The sequence below is a fragment of the Orcinus orca genome, chromosome 2, assembly GCF_937001465.1.
Source record: "Orcinus orca chromosome 2, mOrcOrc1.1, whole genome shotgun sequence".
Classification (NCBI taxonomy): Eukaryota; Metazoa; Chordata; class Mammalia; order Artiodactyla; family Delphinidae; genus Orcinus; species Orcinus orca.
Window position 1 is genome coordinate 17799875 of NC_064560.1, and position 19761 is coordinate 17819635.

The 19761-nt window shown below is 39.5% G+C and overlaps 1 protein-coding gene across 26 annotated transcripts in view; it reads right to left on the reverse strand.

The window, feature by feature from the left end:
• The window catches only part of PARD3 (par-3 family cell polarity regulator), a 677665-nt gene that overhangs the window by 286162 nt on the left and 371742 nt on the right, over positions 1-19761 (reverse strand). For 17 of the 26 annotated variants that reach the window (XM_049705522.1, XM_033439327.2, XM_033439322.2 and 14 more), the window contains 3 exons: positions 14850-15038; positions 13387-13557; positions 4141-4300 (listed from right to left, as the gene is read on the reverse strand). In XM_049705522.1, the coding sequence (XP_049561479.1) occupies positions 4141-4300; positions 13387-13557; positions 14850-15038 (520 nt within the window). The remainder of the gene's footprint in view (positions 1-4140; positions 4301-13386; positions 13558-14849; positions 15039-19761) is intronic. The other 9 variants (XM_033439326.2, XM_004275905.2, XM_033439319.2 and 6 more) reach the window with 1 other exon arrangement.

Consider the following 19761-nt stretch of genomic DNA (forward strand, 5'->3'; position numbering starts at 1 on the left):
TCCATCAATTTTCCACTTCTTAACATACTTGCGACGAACAGTGTTTTGGGATGCGACTCCAAGAATATATTGGGGGTAATGAACTAAGCTATCAAACTACATATTCTACCAAACTCCCCTTAGAATTACTCTCAATTATGTTTGCAGGTACTTGGCATATCCTAAATGTGAACCCTTTGAAGGGTGACTTCAGAAACCTTTGATCCGGTTTTTGATGAATAAACTCTCCTTTCCTCAACTAGTTAACCAACAAACTAAGATTTAGACTGTAGCCGAGTGAAACAATGAGATGCAGAATGACTGTTTACTAAACATTTATTCATTGGTACATTTACACAGAAAGCAACACTACGTGAAATGAGAAACCTTTTGCCAGAGATCTGACTCACAATAAAAACAACCTTAATATTCCATTTTTCTACGTTGACTTTCTAACAAGATCAAAGTATTCTGAACAGAATTATTTTTTAAACTCACCAAAATGTATCAATATAAAAACTACTGAGATTACATTAAAAAATGGAGACCACAGATTTCAGTTGTGCTTTAAACGGAAAAATTCTTCAGATAAAAAAGTTGGAAAACATTTAAGGTTGCATGCTCCCAAATGTCAGCTTGTGATGTGTCCTATGAAGTGAACATGCTGGTGACATTAGCTACACCTATTACCTCTGTGGTTATTAGTAGTACCAGTTAAGACAGTCCAGCCATTTGTGAAATATTTTTAAGGCTTTTAAAAGGAAGAAATCCTATGTAGCCTTGCTACAGATTTCTTTTTGATAAATATCCAAAATCACTCCTTGAAAATCCATGGTAGTGGAAAGTCAGCCGATACGGACGACACTTGGAGAACTCTTGCCGTTGGCTGCCACTCTGGCTGACCCCACCAAGAGCTAAGGAGATCGATCAGGTTCCAGTAATGGGGGACTCGTGACTCAGAAAAATATGCATCGTAATTCTGGTTCAGAAACACGGAAGTCTGGGGCTTCAGACCTGTCACTTAACTTCTTCGGGCCAGAATTCCCCTGAACAGACGTTTAGTAGGTTGGAGTACATGATTTGTAAGGTTGTTGCAAAAATAACTTCTTTGATTTTTAAATCACACTGGTTGCCAGAATGGAAGATTCTGTTAAGACTGTCTGAAGCCAGTTGCTTGAAAATGTGGGTACTTAAAAATGGGTGTCAATAAAGGATGAATGTCACTAACACTTATTGTGTGATCCCAGTATTCCTCAGAGATGGCTATTTTTAGAAAGAGGAAAGAGCCAAGAGCAAAATAAAACAAAAATCGTCATGGGATCTTGGGACTTAGTTCTTTTATCTGTTAAGTGGGAAAGTGTAGCTGATGACATCTGACATGCTTCCAACTCTAAAATCTCTTCCTTTTTTGGTCTAGTTTTTGGAAGCTTCTCTCCTGGGTTAGGTTCCCATAGAAATGAGTCAGAAAGCCTCAAAGCTCCTTTTGGGTCTAGAGTCCTACAGGAGGAATATGCTACATGAAAATTCACCCTATCCACATAAAATGAATCACTTCTTAATGCAGTCAGCTGGAATTTCAATACAAAGTTCTATCTGAATCATAGCAGATCACGGAGCAGATACCACCACCTCCACTGGTGTCTACACAGGAGATATCCTAAAGGTAGAGAAGACGACTGCTAGCCAGACAAGATCTGAAAATTTTCCATGCACCCAGATACTGTGCCCAGCAGTAAATACTGTTGCTATTGGTTTAGGTTAACTGAAAGTCAATGCTTTAATTTCTTATATTTGGTACCTGGCTTTGGTATCTTGTTGCAAGGTACTATCTTTGCAAGATTTCTAACTTTAAGTGGAAAGTGATGTTACGAACACTGTCTGTTTCTTAGGGCCCATGATGCTAAAATAGGGACTGACAAAGACTGAGGAATTCTCGAATTTGTAAAACTCAAGATAAATCAAATTAAGCATATACATTTCTCAGAGTAAAACTATATGGGCTCCCTAGTTTCCCACACAACATGTAAAAAACTATCTTAGGAAAATATCCAAATCATGCACATCAATTTGGCCTACCAACGAAGAGTAAGGAGTCTGTCACTGCCCCCCACCCCAGCCCAAAAGGCCACGCACAGTACATCACAAAGCACAGAGCTGGACGATTACTGCCCCAGCAGAAGCATCTGGAATTTTCAAGTCCATTACATCTCTAGCAGAGGGAAGGGAAAAAAATGCCAACTCTAGTGCAAACTTAAGAGGACTAACGAGGCCACAGCTAATAAAATCAGAGCAATAGATTGAAGAAAAAGAAAGAATCCTCAACCCATATATACAGCATTTCCAAAGGTCACTAGGTGAATTGGGGGGGTTTTGTTTTTTAGTTTTAGTTTTTCGCCTTCCTCTGAAGCATCAGGGATTGGAGTCAGGACGCAGGTTACAGGAACTGGTGGACCAATGGTCTGATTCAGTATGGCAAGTCCTATGTTCCTATAATAAAGGGGAAATTACAGCGAATCACTTTGTATGCACGCAGATCCAGGGAACACATACACTCTCTCGCTCAAGGGGTCTTGAATTTTCATCAATAAAAAAGTATTTAACTGGTTTCCCTGGTGGCGCAGTGGCTGAGAGTCCGCCTGCCGATGCAGGGGATGCGGGTTCGTGCCCCGGTCCGGGAAGATCCCACGTGCCGCGGAGCGGCTGGGCCCGTGAGCCATGGCCGCTGAGCCTGCGCGTCCGGAGCCTGTGCTCCGCAACGGGAGAGGCCACAACAGTGAGAGGCCCACGTACCGCAAAAAAAAAAAGAAGTATTTAACGAAGATAAAGTGTCACAGCAAAACCAGGAAAGTAGGGAAAACCCCACCGCGGTGAGGAGAGTGATCATTAATAAGCAAAGGTTAATCTGACAAACTATGTGCAATGCCTGTCACCTGACAGGTGTGCAATATCTTCCGTGTCCTTCCCCGACTTGCACTATGTCAAGCAGGCCAAAAGAAAACTGTTGGCAAAATTAAACCAGAGAGCTGGCGCGTCTTCATTCTACACGTCACAAACTAAGAAATGAGGAATTTAGCGATTTTTCCAAACAAGAAAGCTAGAAGGATTAGAGGAAGAACAACAGAAAATTCTACCAGTCACGTTCACGTGTTTTTCCTATCGTGCCCGCTAGAAAGTTCTTTGACGGCAGACTGATTCTCACTTGTCTTTGTATCTACAGCAAAAGTATATACACAATGTCTTGCCAACAGCAGGCTTTCCATAAACATCCACTGATGAAGGAAACAAATTCCTGTTCCAGCGAAGCTTCCTAATGGAGACGTGGATTGTATTAAATCTCCATTAAGTGTGCTCAAAATGGAGTTAAATTTAGGTTGTACTTCATATTAGAGGCTTGCGAAACACACCAGCAATGAGTGTTTTATGTCACGTGCTATTTTAATCAAAACAGCTTCTTATGTGTTAAATTTGACAACTCTCACAAGCGAATCCCAAGATGAGCAACTCAGTAAATCAAACCACTCTGGTGGCAAAGCAAGTCTTTATTAACGGGATCTGTTAGCAGAGAGCTGAACGGCTGCAGAGCAAGTGCTAATCACCTCCTTCCTCACTGGGGGCCACGCAGACAGTATGGTGCTGAATGCAGACAAAGGATGTGAAAAACTAGTTTCAGGATTTTCAAATGAAGGCTTTGAAAAAGTCAAGATGCAATTGAAAAAGGGTAACACCTTATTAAGTACAGGCCACAAAATGTGAACATTCACATACATGCATATACATATTTTTCCCCTCCCTCCGAACAGTGCTATTGTAAACATGTAACTTTTGAATCCTTCTTGCCATAAGCCACTAAATGTTGATTTAAAAACAAAAACACAGCTTCACTTATCGTCTCAAACATGCTAAGAATATCTTGATCATTGGAAAACACTTCTGTGTGATCCCCTTCTTTTTTCTCTTTCCCACGTTACAGGATCCAAAACTCACTTAACAAAATCAATGTATTGACTTCCTCTCTTCACATTAACACTTCCTGAATGATTATAATGAACCTGCTCGTCTTCCCCTTGAAAACATGGGCCTCCTTTACATTAATGTTACATTAATAACCTCTCTGTGAACCAGTAAAAGCATAAAAACAAGATGTGATCAACAGGGTTTTACCTGACTCACCCATTATCCTGCTGAGCGCAGCATTTCTCGTGGGTGATTCGTCAAGCCCCTCAAGCCCGCTGTAGAGGGAGTGGGAAATCCTTCGTTCTCTATCATCCAACACCGTTTCAATGGGCAGCTCAGGTCCAGAGGGGCTCCCAGGTGACTTCAGCTGCAGAGAGCGGGGTGGGGGGGCGAGGTAAAGTCAGAACTGGAGGCCCATGACCAGCATGGGGGAATTAGACCCAACTTGCCCAGGGTCTGCATCGAACTGGGTACCAAATGAACTAGAACTTTTCACCCTGTACCAAAATAGTTTGCGATGACAGCTTTGCCTAATGACCAACTTTCTGTGCCACTTTACACTGTGCCTCCCATGAAGTTGTCAGATTTCAACCATTGGAGGAAAAATATGTAGATTAAAGGCTTTTTAATCACACTCACCTTGTTGCTTATTTTTTTTCAGCTTGACAGTATCTGTTGAAGTCAATCTGAGGTATGGTTGAACTCAGAAATCTTTATGCGATGTTGCCCTGCGCTAGACATGCTTTATCATTATCAGGATGGAAGCTGGAATTTAAGTCTACTTTTCACACTTAGAGTGCATAAATACACCTAACAGCACACCTTGGTGTGTGTGGGGGGAGAATGACCACCCGCTCTCTAAGACCTAAAGACCACTTGTCAGTTCGGGTGTCTTCAACAATACACCGAGCCTCAGTTTCTTCTGCTGAAATTAGAAACGATCATCCTATTCTCTTACTGTGTTCTTAAGTATGAGACAGTAACTGAGAGAAAATAAACTACACAGGATATTGACAAAACAGAAGTAAAAAACCCAGTATTCTAATAAGGCAGGCAAAGGTAGCTATTTTGCAAATATATAGAATCTGCTAGATAAGCAAAGAATATAGGTGGATTCCTATCACCAAGAATTGAAATGGTATGTGGCGTTCTTTAAGACAGCTGTGCCTTATAAAGTCATACACTTCATAAACATAACATGAGTGAGAACTCTATACTAGTAAAGCCATGAAACAAGGAGGAACAAAGCACACAAATCCTCCCAGTGTGGGCTCTGAGGTTAACCCCACCAACTAAAATCTTATGATGCCTTGGAGCTGGCCGGCAGCCAGAGACAGGGAGGGCTGCGGGGTGGGGTGGAGGGGCCCATGTGGAGGCAGGGAGCAGAGCACAGCAAAGTGGAGAGAGGACTGCACATTCCAAACAGAGGAAACCACAACTGTGGCTCCTTCACCTGAACAAATTATTATTTCTGTTAGAAGCTATCATCTGTTTAATATAAATGAGATATTTAATGAAGTTCTGAATTGTAGACTTATCTCGCCCAGTTTGATAAGCACCGGGGAGATTTAATGCACTGAAGGGTCAACACAATTACAATTGGAGGCACGTCAAACTGCGGGAGAATAATAAACTTGCAGCGCTAGTGAATTAGACTCAATAAGGTTTAAATTGTGAAATGAGGATTTATTAGTTTTTTTTTTTTTTTAAATTGCAGCTTACAACTGACAGCTTTACTGAAAAGTAAATTAAATATTCCAGGTCTTAGATGTAAAAAAATACAAGAACATTTTCTGAAAGAACATTATTCCTAAATTCCAAGGTACTTTGGAGAAGTAAAAACAAACACAACAAATACCCAATCCCTTTAAAAACAGGCATGTGTGAATTTTTTTAATGAGCACATACATTAGAGACCTGCTATACAAGTCTCAACACACAAGACCTGCATCCTACACAATAATTTATTTAATCATAAGATAGACAACACAACCTCGTTTGCTTAACAAATACATTTAATTGAAGCATATAACTGCAATTTTCTAGATGATAAAATCTTTATAAAGCACCTTTATGAGAAATCCCTAAATATCCCAAGAGGCTATTTTAGAATTTTATAAAGTCAAATAAAAATTCTATTTTAAAAATAGCACATGCAGGCTTTCCAGAGAAAAACAATAAGATGCCTGTTCATTAGGAACCTTGTACTTGAACACTTTCATGGGAAAGCTTCTGTACCTCCCCACCTCCCTAACCATGTCTAATTTGCATCTCAAAAGACAGATTTAAATGAAGACATCAATGGCCAAATACATAAATATTTAACAGAAGACACAATGCCTTTTAATTTCTTAAAAAAAAACTGATTGGAGTACAGAGTTTTGTTTTAAATCTTTTGATGATTTTTTTTGTTACAAGCAATTGAGTTTAAGAAAGAGGAATGCATCACATCATCAGAGTGGGAGCTTAGCCACTCCAAGGAGGGCAGTCCTGAGGACTGGCCTGGCCTTCCTGCAGTATGGGCTGCTCCCAGGCCCTTCTGATCATCTCCACATATAAAAACCTTATCAAATTAAGCGTAATTCAAAGAAGACACCAAAATAAAAGAACTGCAATTTTCACTTTGTCGTTTTAACTGCAAAAAATGTTCTTCCATCCAACAGAACTCAGTCCCGAGTAGGGACAATTGTGTGGGACGCCCTCAACTCCATCCCTAAGAAAATAGGAAAGCCTTTACATCCATTAAAGAAAACTAGGTTGCAGCAAGATAACTCATACTGGGGACCAGCATAAAGTGATACAGTCTCTTCCCAGAGTAACGTGGAGATATATGTCACAGGCCAAAGAATATCCTATATTCTGTGACCAGGCCATCGATTTCACTTTGTGGTCACTATCCTCACAAAATAATAAGTTAGGTGAATCATAAAGATTCATGCTGATCAATATTTATCAGAACTTCATTTACAAAGACACAAAAATTGGGAATTACCCCATATCTATAAACAATGTAATGTAGTACGCTCTTAAAAAGATATTCAAAGGATCATATATTGCTTTTATAATCAGAAAATAATAAGTGCTATTCAATAACAAAGAACTGGATATTGTCCAGTGAATATGCTTCATATTATACATTTGGCCTACTCTTCCTAGGAAAAGGTAAAATATTGGTTTCTTTTAAAAAACGAATACAATATCTGTGGGGCTTAATAAAATCTCAAGTTGTTATAAGTGTGCAATAGTGGGTCAAATCATGTCTTTCACATAAAGAAAACGTATCCCACCATCTCAACTAGAAACGGTGAAAAGCTCGCATAGATATGGCCCTAGTCCCCTCCAGCAAACCTAAACCTGGGTCCCAGTTAGTAAGTGGCACGATCTCATTATCCGATATTTCAGTCTTTATAAGCTTATTCTATTCTATCCCCAATTCCTGGCACAGAGCAGGCACTGGGTGAATAATTGGATGAATAAATCCATTTCTGAGTGAATGACTCAGAGTTTCCTTAAATCGGTTTAGAGATCTCAGACGTATAGGCCATGTGCAAGCGGGCCTTTAAAGCTAAGGGCACAGCACGAGGCTGAAAGTAAAAGAAAGCTGATCGAGATTACAATCACACATTGCAGAAAGGACTAACATCCGAAGGACAAGTTAACACAGGACAATGAATAGTAAGACAGGGTCTAGCTTTCTTTGGAGAAGAGTGGCTGGAGTTTCAGGGCTCAGTTCCAGGTTCTGCTTTCATGCAGAACCACAGCTAACGTCCTCCACGTTCCCATGTGGCTGATAGCACTGACCAGAGGATGAAGTAAGCCTGGATGTGACAGACCCAGAACGCGATGGCCTGCCTGACGCTGGGACTCATGGGTTTACTGTCCACCTCTTCCCAACACAGCCAGAGTATCAACTGCTTGAACCCCACACTCACAGGCAATCAGACCCTCTCATGTGCATAAGAGGGATGGACGCCTTGCTTCTAAATTACTCTGCCACTACCTTGGCCTTGCAGCCATTAAGCACCTCATTTGGCTTCTCTGTATTTATTTCTTCATATATAAAATAAAGAGAATCATAAACGATACCTTAGGTCCCTTCCTATTCTAATGTAGCTTTCTAAGAGAATTAAACGTAGAGAGAGAATTCACTTTAAAGTAGTCCTTGGTCAGTTCAGTAAGTTTTGCCAAATTGATAAACCCATGTAATGTACACCCCTCTCTGGATAAAGGGCATTGCCATCACCTCAGTAAATTCCTTCCTATTATTTCCCACTCAATCCCAACCCGCCCAAAAGCAACCAATGATATTTTCATCCTAGAATAGTTTTTCCAGTTCTAGATTTTCATATAAATTAAATAATATTAATAATAATATAACATTAATAATAAATAATATAAAAATTAATAATCCCAATTGGTAATCAGTTTGTCCATTGCTATAAAAATTCCTGCTGGGATGATTAATGAGAGTTTATTAAATCAATAGGCCAATTTGAGAGAACTGATACTTCAGTGATACTGAGTCTGCTAATCATATATCACTCCACTAATTTAGGTCTATTTTATTTTTCAGTGACGTTTTATAGAATTACGAGTACAGAGATTACCTGTGTTGTTAAATTTATCCCTAAGTATTTTATGATTTTTGATATTTCGGTACATGATATTGATTTTTATTTTACTGTCAAATTGTCTATTCCTAGTACATACAAATAAAATGGATTTTGTACATTGGCCTACTGTCCTATGATCTTGCTAAATTCACTTACTTGTTCTAAAGTAATTGCCTTGTAGATTCCTTAGGGTTTTTTACGTAGAGATCATGTTATCTGGAAATAAGAAGTTTTATTTCTTCTTCTTAAAAAAAAAAGTAGTCCTTGGTGACTAAATTCCTCAGCATGGGGGCTAAGAGAAAACTTACCTGGTCTTACTCTCTATTGGTACCAAGGCAGGCTTTATATGAAATCATGTCTAACAAAGATATAATGAAGTGACTGCAGACTAGGTTAAATTGCAGTAATTCCTACAAATACTAATTTCCTTGGAACATTTAGAATTATCATAATTCTCCTACACAAGTGACTTTCAATACCCATTTCCCAAAGTTCTCCTTCAAAGTCCTCAACAAATTTGTCCTTTGCAATGATACCAATGTTTCTGCCTCTTGCTTTATGTATTCTTTCCAATGGAAGAGATGCCAAAAAAGTTCATCCATCCTTCAGGAGCACAAAACAAAGGAAAGCCATTTCTTTTCTCTCTCTTTTTTAAAGAAATAATTACTGCTTATGGAATGTTTTTAAATAAGTAAGAGCATTAGAGCTAAGGAAGGTGAAGGAAATCCAGAATCACTGCTAAAATATTAATTCTGTTACCTTGCCTTGTTAGAACTTCAGTGTCTAACAGTAACTAAGTTAATTTTTTTCTTCTAAAAAGGCTCGACTCTCTGGGATTATTTCCCTCATCATTCAGTCCATGTTTAGGTGTCAGCCTTGGGTTGGACCCCAGTGATGGAGAGATGAACAAGGTCCCAGCCATCTCAGAATTTGCAGTTCCCACCAAAGAAAACCAGAGAGGAACCATGATGGTGTGACAGCTGCTGCCTGAAGGTGAGTACCCAGGGCTACGGAAAGGCTTTGGAGAGAGGATACTGAAAACTAAAGGCTGACTTTGCTAGAACAAGGAGCAGAACTGACTCACGTGGAAAATCCAGAGATGAAAGGCAGCATCAGACATCTGAGAAATTTCAGGTCGTGTAAGGGACAGGCTGGTGGACACAGGGGCTGGTTTGTGCACGTCCTAGTGGCCACGTGATGGAGACTGGCACCCATCCTGGAAAGGAAGGAAAGCTCCCAAAGAGATTTCGGCCGGAAGTGACACGATCAGTTTGTTTTGTGGGAAGATGTGCCTTACTGCCGTGTAGACAAAATGGGTTGAGAGAGAAGTCCTTCAGGGAGCTGCAGCAGAGAGCCCGGTGAGAGGATGGGGTAAGGGCAGGGGGATGGAGAGGAGTGAGGGAGGAGAGAGATTCCAGAGGAGGAGGCAACAGAGACAGGAAAGGCATTTGAGAGGTCAGAGCCACCCCAGATTTCCAGCTTCTACAAGTAAAGAAACAGTGGAGCTATCTCGGGGGGAAGGAGGAGAAGGTAGATGAAGAACTGAGGGAGGAATGGGTTTTGGTGGAAAAAGCATAGGTGCCTGAGAGACATACCAGTGGACATCTCCATGGGTGGCTGGACAAAGGGATCTGGAACTAGAGTAGAGTCCTGAGCTGAAAACAGGACCATGGGATTCATCATAAGGAAAGTGGTACCTGAAGACCAAGGAATGAAGGTCTCCCAGGGAGCATGTGAGGAAGAAGACACAGCCCAGAGAACGCCTTGAGGAATACTAACCAAAAAAGGAACAGGCAGAAGAGAGCAAGCTTAAAGGAGACAGAGGGCCAGAGAGAAGCAGGAGAAAAACGGAGAGAGCTGGCAGGAAAGGATTCAAGAACGAGGCAGTGTTCACAGACTCCTGAGAAGTCAAGTGGAAGGGACTGAGAAGCATCTTCTAGAACATGTCTCAAATGTGCTGTATGGGGACAAAGACCAGGGAAGTGCAAGGGAAGATGGTATTTCGTGCCGAGAGTTGCCAATTTTGAAGAAAACATACTAAGATAACAGACAGCACTTCCCACATATAGAAGAGGGCAAGGGAAGAGGCGACAAAGCACAAAAGATGTTCTGCGAATTTTCATCTTCTCTAGCTTGAAAATAAGTATGCAAACCCTTGATTTAAAGATGAGTTAGTAAAATATAATTCTGTGATATTGTCAAAGGCCGGACCACACGGCTGACAGATGGACCCAGGAGGAGAGAACTCATTATTCTGGCCTGAGGTTCATCCGTGACAAGACACCCTATGCTTATATCAATATTTACGGTAATATAACTTACACGTACCCTTCCAGTAATTCAGGGAGATGTTTCTGCAAAGGTAATATGTAAGTACAACGGCAGCAAAGTCATGTCTTAAGACTTATGGGAAGCTGAAATGAGCTCTTCTGTCTTCACAGAATCCTTCAGTTAAACCCTGTCAGTACAAAAGGCTTTTCGCTGGTATTACAAAGAGAGCACAGCACTCGTGATAAGATTTTTTTTGACATAATTGCTTTATAAGCTTACTCTATCCTAAGAAATAGTAATAACCAGCAATGTATGAAAATGATACCGTAAAGAATATTGAATATTAAAGTCTATTACTGCCTACTGCCTCTGTTCCCTTACTTAAATCATTTTCATTCACATAAATTCATATGCAGAAGTGAATGAGACAGCGATATTGCAGTGGGATTCCAATTCCGTGTGTTTTATAGGGCAACAGGGGATCAAATCAGTGCTTTTATCAAAACGTTTTCAGGTTGGTATAGGTTTGTTTGGGGAACCACCTGAGCCAGACAAAAACACGTCTGGATTCAGGATGCTGCCCTTCAGTCCGTTTCTTACATCTTAAGTCCCCCTATAACATTTCAATGTTTCTCTCTAAAGAAAAACTTTGAGAAATTTTAGTTTGTTTTTAAAGAGACTGAGAATATGATCTATGGTCCAGGAGAACGTCCAGAGAGGGAACTCCAACTGTCTGTATTCACCACCTTATCCCCAGGATCTAACTTATTTTCTGAATGTAGTAGATGCTCAATGAACATCTGTCACACGAATACAGTCTTAGGGTATATGAAATTACTCCACTTTTGAAAAAGACCTAATAAAGAACACTGTGTCTTTGAACTTACTGTGGAGAATTTTTCACATAGCTCTTTGGAGGACTTACATTAAAAACATCAGTTGGGCTTTCCTGGTGGCGCAGTGGTTGAGAATCCGCCTGCCAATGCAGGGGACACGGGTTCGAGCCCTGGTCTGGGAAGATCCCACATGCCGCGGAGCAACTAAGCCCGTGTGCCACAACTACTGAGGCTGTGCGTCTGGAGCCTGTGCTCCGCAACGGGAGAGGCTGCGACAATGAGAGGCCCGCAAACCGCGATGAAGAGTGGCCCCCGCTCGCCGCAACTAGAGAAAGCCCTCGCACAGAAACGAAGACCCAACACAGCCAAATAAATAAATAAATAAAATAAATTTATAAAAAAACAAAAAACATCAGTTAATGATTTGGAAACCAATAAAAATTATCATTCAAGAAAGCCAATCCCATAGCCTACCCTGAGGGATTAGCATTTATATTTATAATAAGAAAGTGAATGTTTTACTTCCCACAGTTTTCCACTCTGAGGTTTTTAGTTAAGGTGACACTGTTCTCTTGTTGTTGTGGAAACTAATTTGTTAATTAGCATTAAGCCACTCTCCATTTGGAAAAATAAAAACAAGTGTAAAAATAAGTCTATGGTCAGTAAACTTTCAAAATTGGTCACCTCTCCACTGACTACCCACTGAGCGCAAGGGTATGTGGCAAAATCCTATTGTATTAAAGGATCGGATGAGCCATCATCGGTGGCTTGCTTTATATATTAAACACAGATTTTAAAATTAAGAAAAACACCTAAGCAGTTTGGATATACTTTCCAGTTTGTACCATTTGCTAATCATTTTCTCTTAGTTGATTTAAAAATGTGAGGCGGTGAGCATCAATAAAAACAAAAACGACAAACGTTATACTTTCAAGCAAGCAGGTCCCACCTGTTTCCTAGAGGTGGCACATATGTTATAAAAATTCTTTGAAAACACTCTTTTTCAGGTTCTAATATTAATTAACAAATCTGTATATAATTCCCTTTACATTCTCAAATGCCCCGCTATGCAAGTCTACTTGGTATGTTTTTACTATTTGGGAAGACAGATGATCACACCCTTTGGGAGAGGGAACCTTCCCACCCATTGCCTAATTACAGATGGCAGCACATGCGCAGAACCCACTGTGGCTTTATGCAGGAGATACCACTGAAAAGGCAGCCGCTCCGGAGGAAAATACTCACCCTACAGTGAAGGAGAAAGGGGGTCGGGGGTAGGAAGGGGGGCTTACACTTCTGACAATGTCACAAGAGAAACAGGCTCTCCCCTGTGAGGGGCTTTACAAGAGGCACCCGTTTTAGATAAGCAAGGGAACAAGCAATCACTTCAACGTTTCTCCCTCCTGGTTCAACACCGCTGAACAGAAGAGAAAGTGCGGGCTCTGAGCAGGAAGGCGTGGCCCTGTTTCTTGAACCCAGCTAAAGGTGCCTTGGAGATCCCAGTGTTATCTGTTGAAGTGGCAATAGAAATATTACTGCACACTTAGGGATATTTTGATCACAGAATTAAGAAAACAAATCACAATCCACTGACAGTACAATAAACTCTAGCCAGCAAAGATAATTGAGTCTCTCAAGGTAAAGCCCCTGGACCTGCCGTTCTTGGCCCAATGTTAGGGAAGAACTTGGTCCTACGACCATTTCAGATGCCTCTTGTCTTTCTCATTCTTTACCTCGGTGCCTTTGGTTATTCTCCTCGCCACAATAAGCTGGATCATTCCTCGCTTGTTCCCTTCGGTGGACATGGACCTCCGGAGGGTTTCCATGGCATCCTGGTTTGTTTTGCCCAACAGGGATTCTCCATTCACTGCTATCAGTTGATCGTTCACCCGAAGCCGCCCATCCTGGGAAGGAGGCAGGTTAAAAATAAGTGCCATTAAATAGCCTGTGATAAAAGAAGCTGCTTTTCCCTTTCGTTAAATAAATAAATAAAAACAGAGCAAAAAGAAAAGGGCTTTAATACTAATGGATTATGCCCAACTGAACACCAGCAGAATAATGTGTAAGCGGCCCTTGCAGCCTGTGTCTACTTCAATCATTTATACATTTGTAAATCAAGTCATTATCATAATCTGTTTACCAAAATAGCATACTAATTCATAGGACACAAAGTGATTATTTTCCTGCTTCCAGAGACACCCAGAGAGGTTATTTACACCCAGAGAGGTTATTCACAACGTGCAAAAGCTCCAGGCTATTAGACAATTGCAGAGAAGTGCGCCCTTCACAGAGAGCCAGGAAATTTTCTCTAGACTGGGAAACAGGAGAAGTGACCCATGGGAGGGGATGGGTGGGGAGGGGAAGAGAGTAACCTTTCCAGTAGGTTAGCTCTGCGCCAGAACCTGAGCTAAGTCTTTGCAGAGATAACCTCCATTTCACCGTAATGACCATGGGCTGTGAATTCTGTGAGACCCAAAACGGGGAGTCGAAGATATGAATTCCTCTCGGTGAGAGATCACTGAGATTGCACTAGTTGTTTGATCATGGATGGGGTATTAGGAAGAAAACAGAAAACATTTAAGTGTTACAGGGTATCAGAATACGCTACCCCAAAACACGCCACTTTGGCATGGGGATTATTTTAGCAACTGAGAAATGGCAGACACAGGAAGGGGGACCTGTCCTCCCTGCGTCTGGCTGAATGTGGGCATAAGGTTCTCCTTGTGAAGGTGCCCCCTCTCTTCTCCAGAACCTGGAAGGGGAGAATGACCCTCACCACCAGAGACAGAGGTGCACTGAGATGAGCCTACAAAATAAGCCTTTTCTACCATCGGTTTCCTTCACACATTTACCATCCCACTATTTACCACACCTGGAAGTCCGAACCCTCTTTCTTTGTCTAATCCCTACTCCACAATTTATCAGCATTTGCTAAAATGGTATATAAGCTTCCAAGTCTAACTGCTTCTTTAGGTTTTCACTTTTCCTGTGGAGCCCCCATCCATCAGATTTGTAAACATTTTCTCCTGTTAACCTGTCTTTTATCAGTTTAATTCACAGGTCACAGGAACAGGATCTAAGAGGGTAGAGGAAAGAATTCGCCCTTACTGCTTCCATGTTTCCAAAATAAGAATAGGGCTGTAATTAAACATTTTTGTGAATGAGCATAAGCTTGATAATGTTGACATCTGCTTACTTTAGATGCTGCTCCTCCATTAATAATGGACTTGACGAAGATTCCTAAATCGGCGTGGTTCTCCTTTGACCGGTTACCTTTGACACTGACGCCAAGACCAGCAGATCCCGAATCATTCAGCGGAACTTCAAACGTCAGAAATTCCCTGGTGCCATCAGGTGTGAGAACAGTATCCTCATCTTCTGCTTTCTAACAGGAAACAAAATTGCGCATCATATTCCATTTCTGTTATTTTTAAGGACTGCTAATGAGCAGTTCTTTAATCATAACAGGCACAGTATCTCCACCAAAGTTCCACAACAAGATCCGTGATAACAGCGCATCTGCATCCCCTCCAGATGATTCCTGGAACCAGCTGCTAATATTTTTATGCGGTACTTGTTTCAATATTGAAACAAACCTAAACCAGATTCTGAGAAATATGGGGGAAAAAATGTAGCAGAAGGACTAAAGTCATGCAGACTCAGAGTTTTGGTTTGTTTTTTGTGGGTTTTTTAAAAATCTCTTTATATATTCTAAACCACAGGAGAAAAACAGTAACAGCAGGAAATAAAAATAAATAAATATAACTCATTTGTCCCTTTGTTTTTCACTAGCATTTTCAATGTTATTAATAGTTTAATGTTCACTAAGGGTGCATCATTTTATTCACAAACAGTAACAAATCCTGATGATACAAAGTCAGCAGAAAAAACAGTATTCATTTTCAGAGAGTCACTAGAGAGTTTTAACCTTCGACATCTGTGAGACAAAGTAGAGATAAACAACATTAGAGAAGTTTTTTTCCACAGTACTGTATGATACATCTACAGCTGGGGATATTATTCAAGCAATATTGTTTAATTAAAGAGTTGTACATGCCGGCTTTGACTTCGTAATTGTAGCCATCGAGTGCATAAGGAGACTGTTGCAGAACCCGACACATTTGAGATACACAAACTTTTGCTCAGCTCCCCTAAAACAGCAGGGAGGAAATGAATGCTTCAAGTATAACCTGATGAAAGGCAGTGAGATGACATATAAAAATGTCGGACACCGGAAGAGGAAGCCATCTGCCTTCTGTCATCCTCTTTAGGGACCCCAGCTCTACACTGGCCATCTCCAAATAGATGAGGCCAGAGTTCTTTATCAAATTCAGCATTTCATTTTATGTCGCATAACAGACATGTGGCACAAGCTCTTTGAATCACAACTAAATGACTCATCTAGTCCTACAACTTTTCCTCCTTCTCTTTTTGTAATTTTGGAATATTTCTCCAGCATCCACCTATTCATTCAAGCTAGAAATATTAAATTACACTTGAAGAATGGTTCAACATCTAATGGTTCAACATCTAATGGTACATAATTAGGCTGGAATATAACGCATCCTTTAAAGATTGCACTTTTAAAGAATGTTCAATTACACACATGAAAGCCTATTGCAGAGCAATGGAAATGTAGGTAGACTTCAGTTTTTTTCTTTGTCTCTCAACACATTTTTTAAATTTTTCTAATAATTATCAAATTAACATAATAATGATAAAATAATTTTAAATATTAATTTTTAATAATAATTTGGAGATTTAACATGCAATCTCAGATATCTCAATTAGATGAAATAATTTTTGGAAGTACAGAGTGTATCAGTAAGAGATTTTTTTAAAAGATTATCATAATACAAAAGATATGTTATTTTTAAATCTCCAAATCCATAATAACATGATTTTTTAAAGTTCCTAATTTACTAATATTTATTGTTAACATTCTTTGTGCCATCTCAAAAGATAGCCTCGTAGTTATCAGGACAAGGTGTGTTTTAAACAAAAATCATTAATATGTTAAAAACAGGAAAACTATATATATAATAAAGAATATTACAGAAAGAACAACTTGAAAAGATACAAAGGGATAGTATGTTAACTATACAAAGTAAATACATTTCAGTATCAAAATCAAAATAAAGCCTATACCTGCCCATTATAAAAGCCTTTTTACACTTAAAATATTCCTAGAGAATAATTACAGGTCAAATAAAATCAATGGATTTGGGAGAAATAAACATTAGATACTCACATCAAAACATTAACATCATATTTACTATGCATCACATTTACTATGACATATTTACTATTGACATCATATTTACTATACTATCTTTATATACTTGTTTTGCTCTTAAAATTTTATTTTCATCCATACGGTTCAAAACAATTCAAGAGTAGTAAATAAAGACCTTGTGTGAACGAATACAGCTACTTCAATATAAAATCTGTTTCTGATGTTTGAAATACAAAATAGTACCAAAACACACTACAGCCCCTCCTACTTTAAATTCAGAAGTAACTGAAAGATAAAATTCACTCTGTGAATCAGAATCAGTATTTATATTCCTGGGAAAGTTGCACTTGAAAAGACACGGAAACCAAAGATAGTCCTTAACTGGGCACATCTAGATCTGATCATTCCGTACGTTTATTTGCCTAAAATCTGGAAGGTTCTCAATTGTCACTTACTGATTTATATCGTTTGGCTTTTTAACGTTTACTGATTTTGACATTTCCATAACGTTTCACAAAGGCTTAAAACTCTCATTTTTCTTCGACTTGAAAAATCAAGATAAGGGGCTGACTGAATATATGAAGAGAAATTTTAATCAAGTTCGAGTCACTTCCTGACGTGCCCTGCTCTGAACCTGTCTTAAAGGAGACTGCATTCTGCATGGGAAAGTTTCATTTCTTATGAAAGCTGCAGATGGGAATAATATTCTTTTTCAGCTTTCTTATCAAGTCTTAAGTCATTATTATCATTAAAAACATTTAAGTGAAAGATTGTACTTTTCCTTTGATATTGCATTATCAATCTATTTGGCTCTTGACATAAGACTGAAATTAATTCCAACTTTGAGAACTTAATTCTCTGGCAGCAAAATGTTTAAAAAAATTTGCTCTTTAAAAACCATTTTTAAGGCTACTTTACAGAGAATTTTCCCAAAATCTTACTAGTATGGGGATCTCTTCATTCTGATATAAAGGAGAAGCTAATTTTCTATCACCTTCGATTCTTACTCCATCCAGATTCTGTACTATCTCAACCGTTTCTTGAGTCAAGTTCTTTCTAAGGAAACATGATGAATATTTTGTTTCCCTTTAACTTGCTCCTCAAGCCATTTGGACATGAATGTCACTCAAGTGCACATTATGTCCCTCATGTACAGACATGTATGTACCCCAAGTGATTTTCTATCAGTGCAACCTGTCATGTTTTCCCTTGGCCATTACTCCATTGGCATTTTTGCCTTCTAATATCCAGAAAAACAGGGCATTTTTGCTAAGCATATTAGAAGCAGGGAACCTACTGCATGGGCAGTATGAAAGCTGTTTACTTTCCCACTATCCTCAGAACAGCAGAAAAGATACACACATATCTGCAGTGAGACAGAAAAACAGCCACAAATGATCAGCACTAAAGCCCAGTTTTCCCTCCTCTCCAAACAAGCCCCAACTGCTAAGAGGAGACAGCTGGCCCATAGGCCACTCTAAGTCTCAGTTAATCTGCAAAATGGGTAACAAGGAAGTAAAAGTTGATTATATTACATGGCCGAAACATAATCGTTGGGCAGAGATCAGTGCTGGGATGGGGATGATGGGCTAGGAAGGAAAACCTTATGATGGATCTTAAAAAGCAATTATGCCATCATATTCTCACACTTAACACCTGTTTTCATAAAAGTTAAAGAGAAAATACACTTATTCTATATCTAGAGATTAAATAATATGCAGGTAGAGCAGACAATTGATAACAACCATTTACGGTTTTAACCAAGAGGAGGATTTTTTTAAATAGAGAAGTTATCGTGTTTATTTTTTTGCATAAAGGACTAACCCTCCAGTTTCTTTAAGCTATATATTTTCATTTATCCCATATGTGAGATGAATGTTTATGCATGATATTTGTGTTGATATTTTAATTATTCTTATTAGCAAAGTTAAAATGTCACATCTGGCTTTATTGTGCTCTTTTCTGATTTAAACAATAGACGTAAAATAAATAACAAGAATTTTAAAATGTTTCGCTTGATGCTACAAATTTTGAGGAAAAAAAAAAACAGGTTTTGTACAGTTGTTAATCTGTAATGTGAAGCCAGAAAAATCCTTACTCAATCAAAGAAATGTCACACAAACCCAAATTGAGGGACATTCTCAAAGTAATTTGCTCTTCAAAAATGAAAAGAAGGGCTTCCCTGGTGGCGCAGTGGTTGAGAGTCCGTCTGCTGATGCAGGGGACACGGGTTCGTGCCCCGGTCCGGGAAGATCTCACATGCCGCGGAGCGGCTGGGCCCGTGAGCCATGGCCACTGAGCCTGCGCGTCCGGAGCCTGTGCTCCGCAATGGGAGAGGCTACAGCAGTGAGGGGCCTGCGTACCGCAAAAAGAAAAAAAAAAAAAATGAAAAGCAAAGGTAAACTGAAGAAATGTTCCAGATTAAAAACGACTAAAGAGGCATGACAACTAGATGCCAGGTGTGATCCAAAGGATTTGTTTCTTATGTATTCGTTCATTCGTTCACATCTGCACACCATGAAGGACACTAACTGAGACAACGGGTAATACAACACTGTTAAGTCAATGTTAATTTCATGGCTTTGGTAACTAAACATGATTACATAAGAAAATGTCCTTGCTCTTATTAAAGATAAAACTACCATATGATCTAGTACACACACTAAAGATTTACAGATAAAGGGGAGTTACATCTACAATTTATCTCAATTCTGAAAAAAACTTATATAGTAGGAATGAAAGGAGGAAAAATTACAGGGAGGGGGAATGGAAGAAAATTACATATCAAATGTGGCAAAATATTAACAATTGGGGAATGTGGGAGAAGGGTATACTGGAGTTCCTTAGGCTATTCTTAAAACTTTTCTGACAG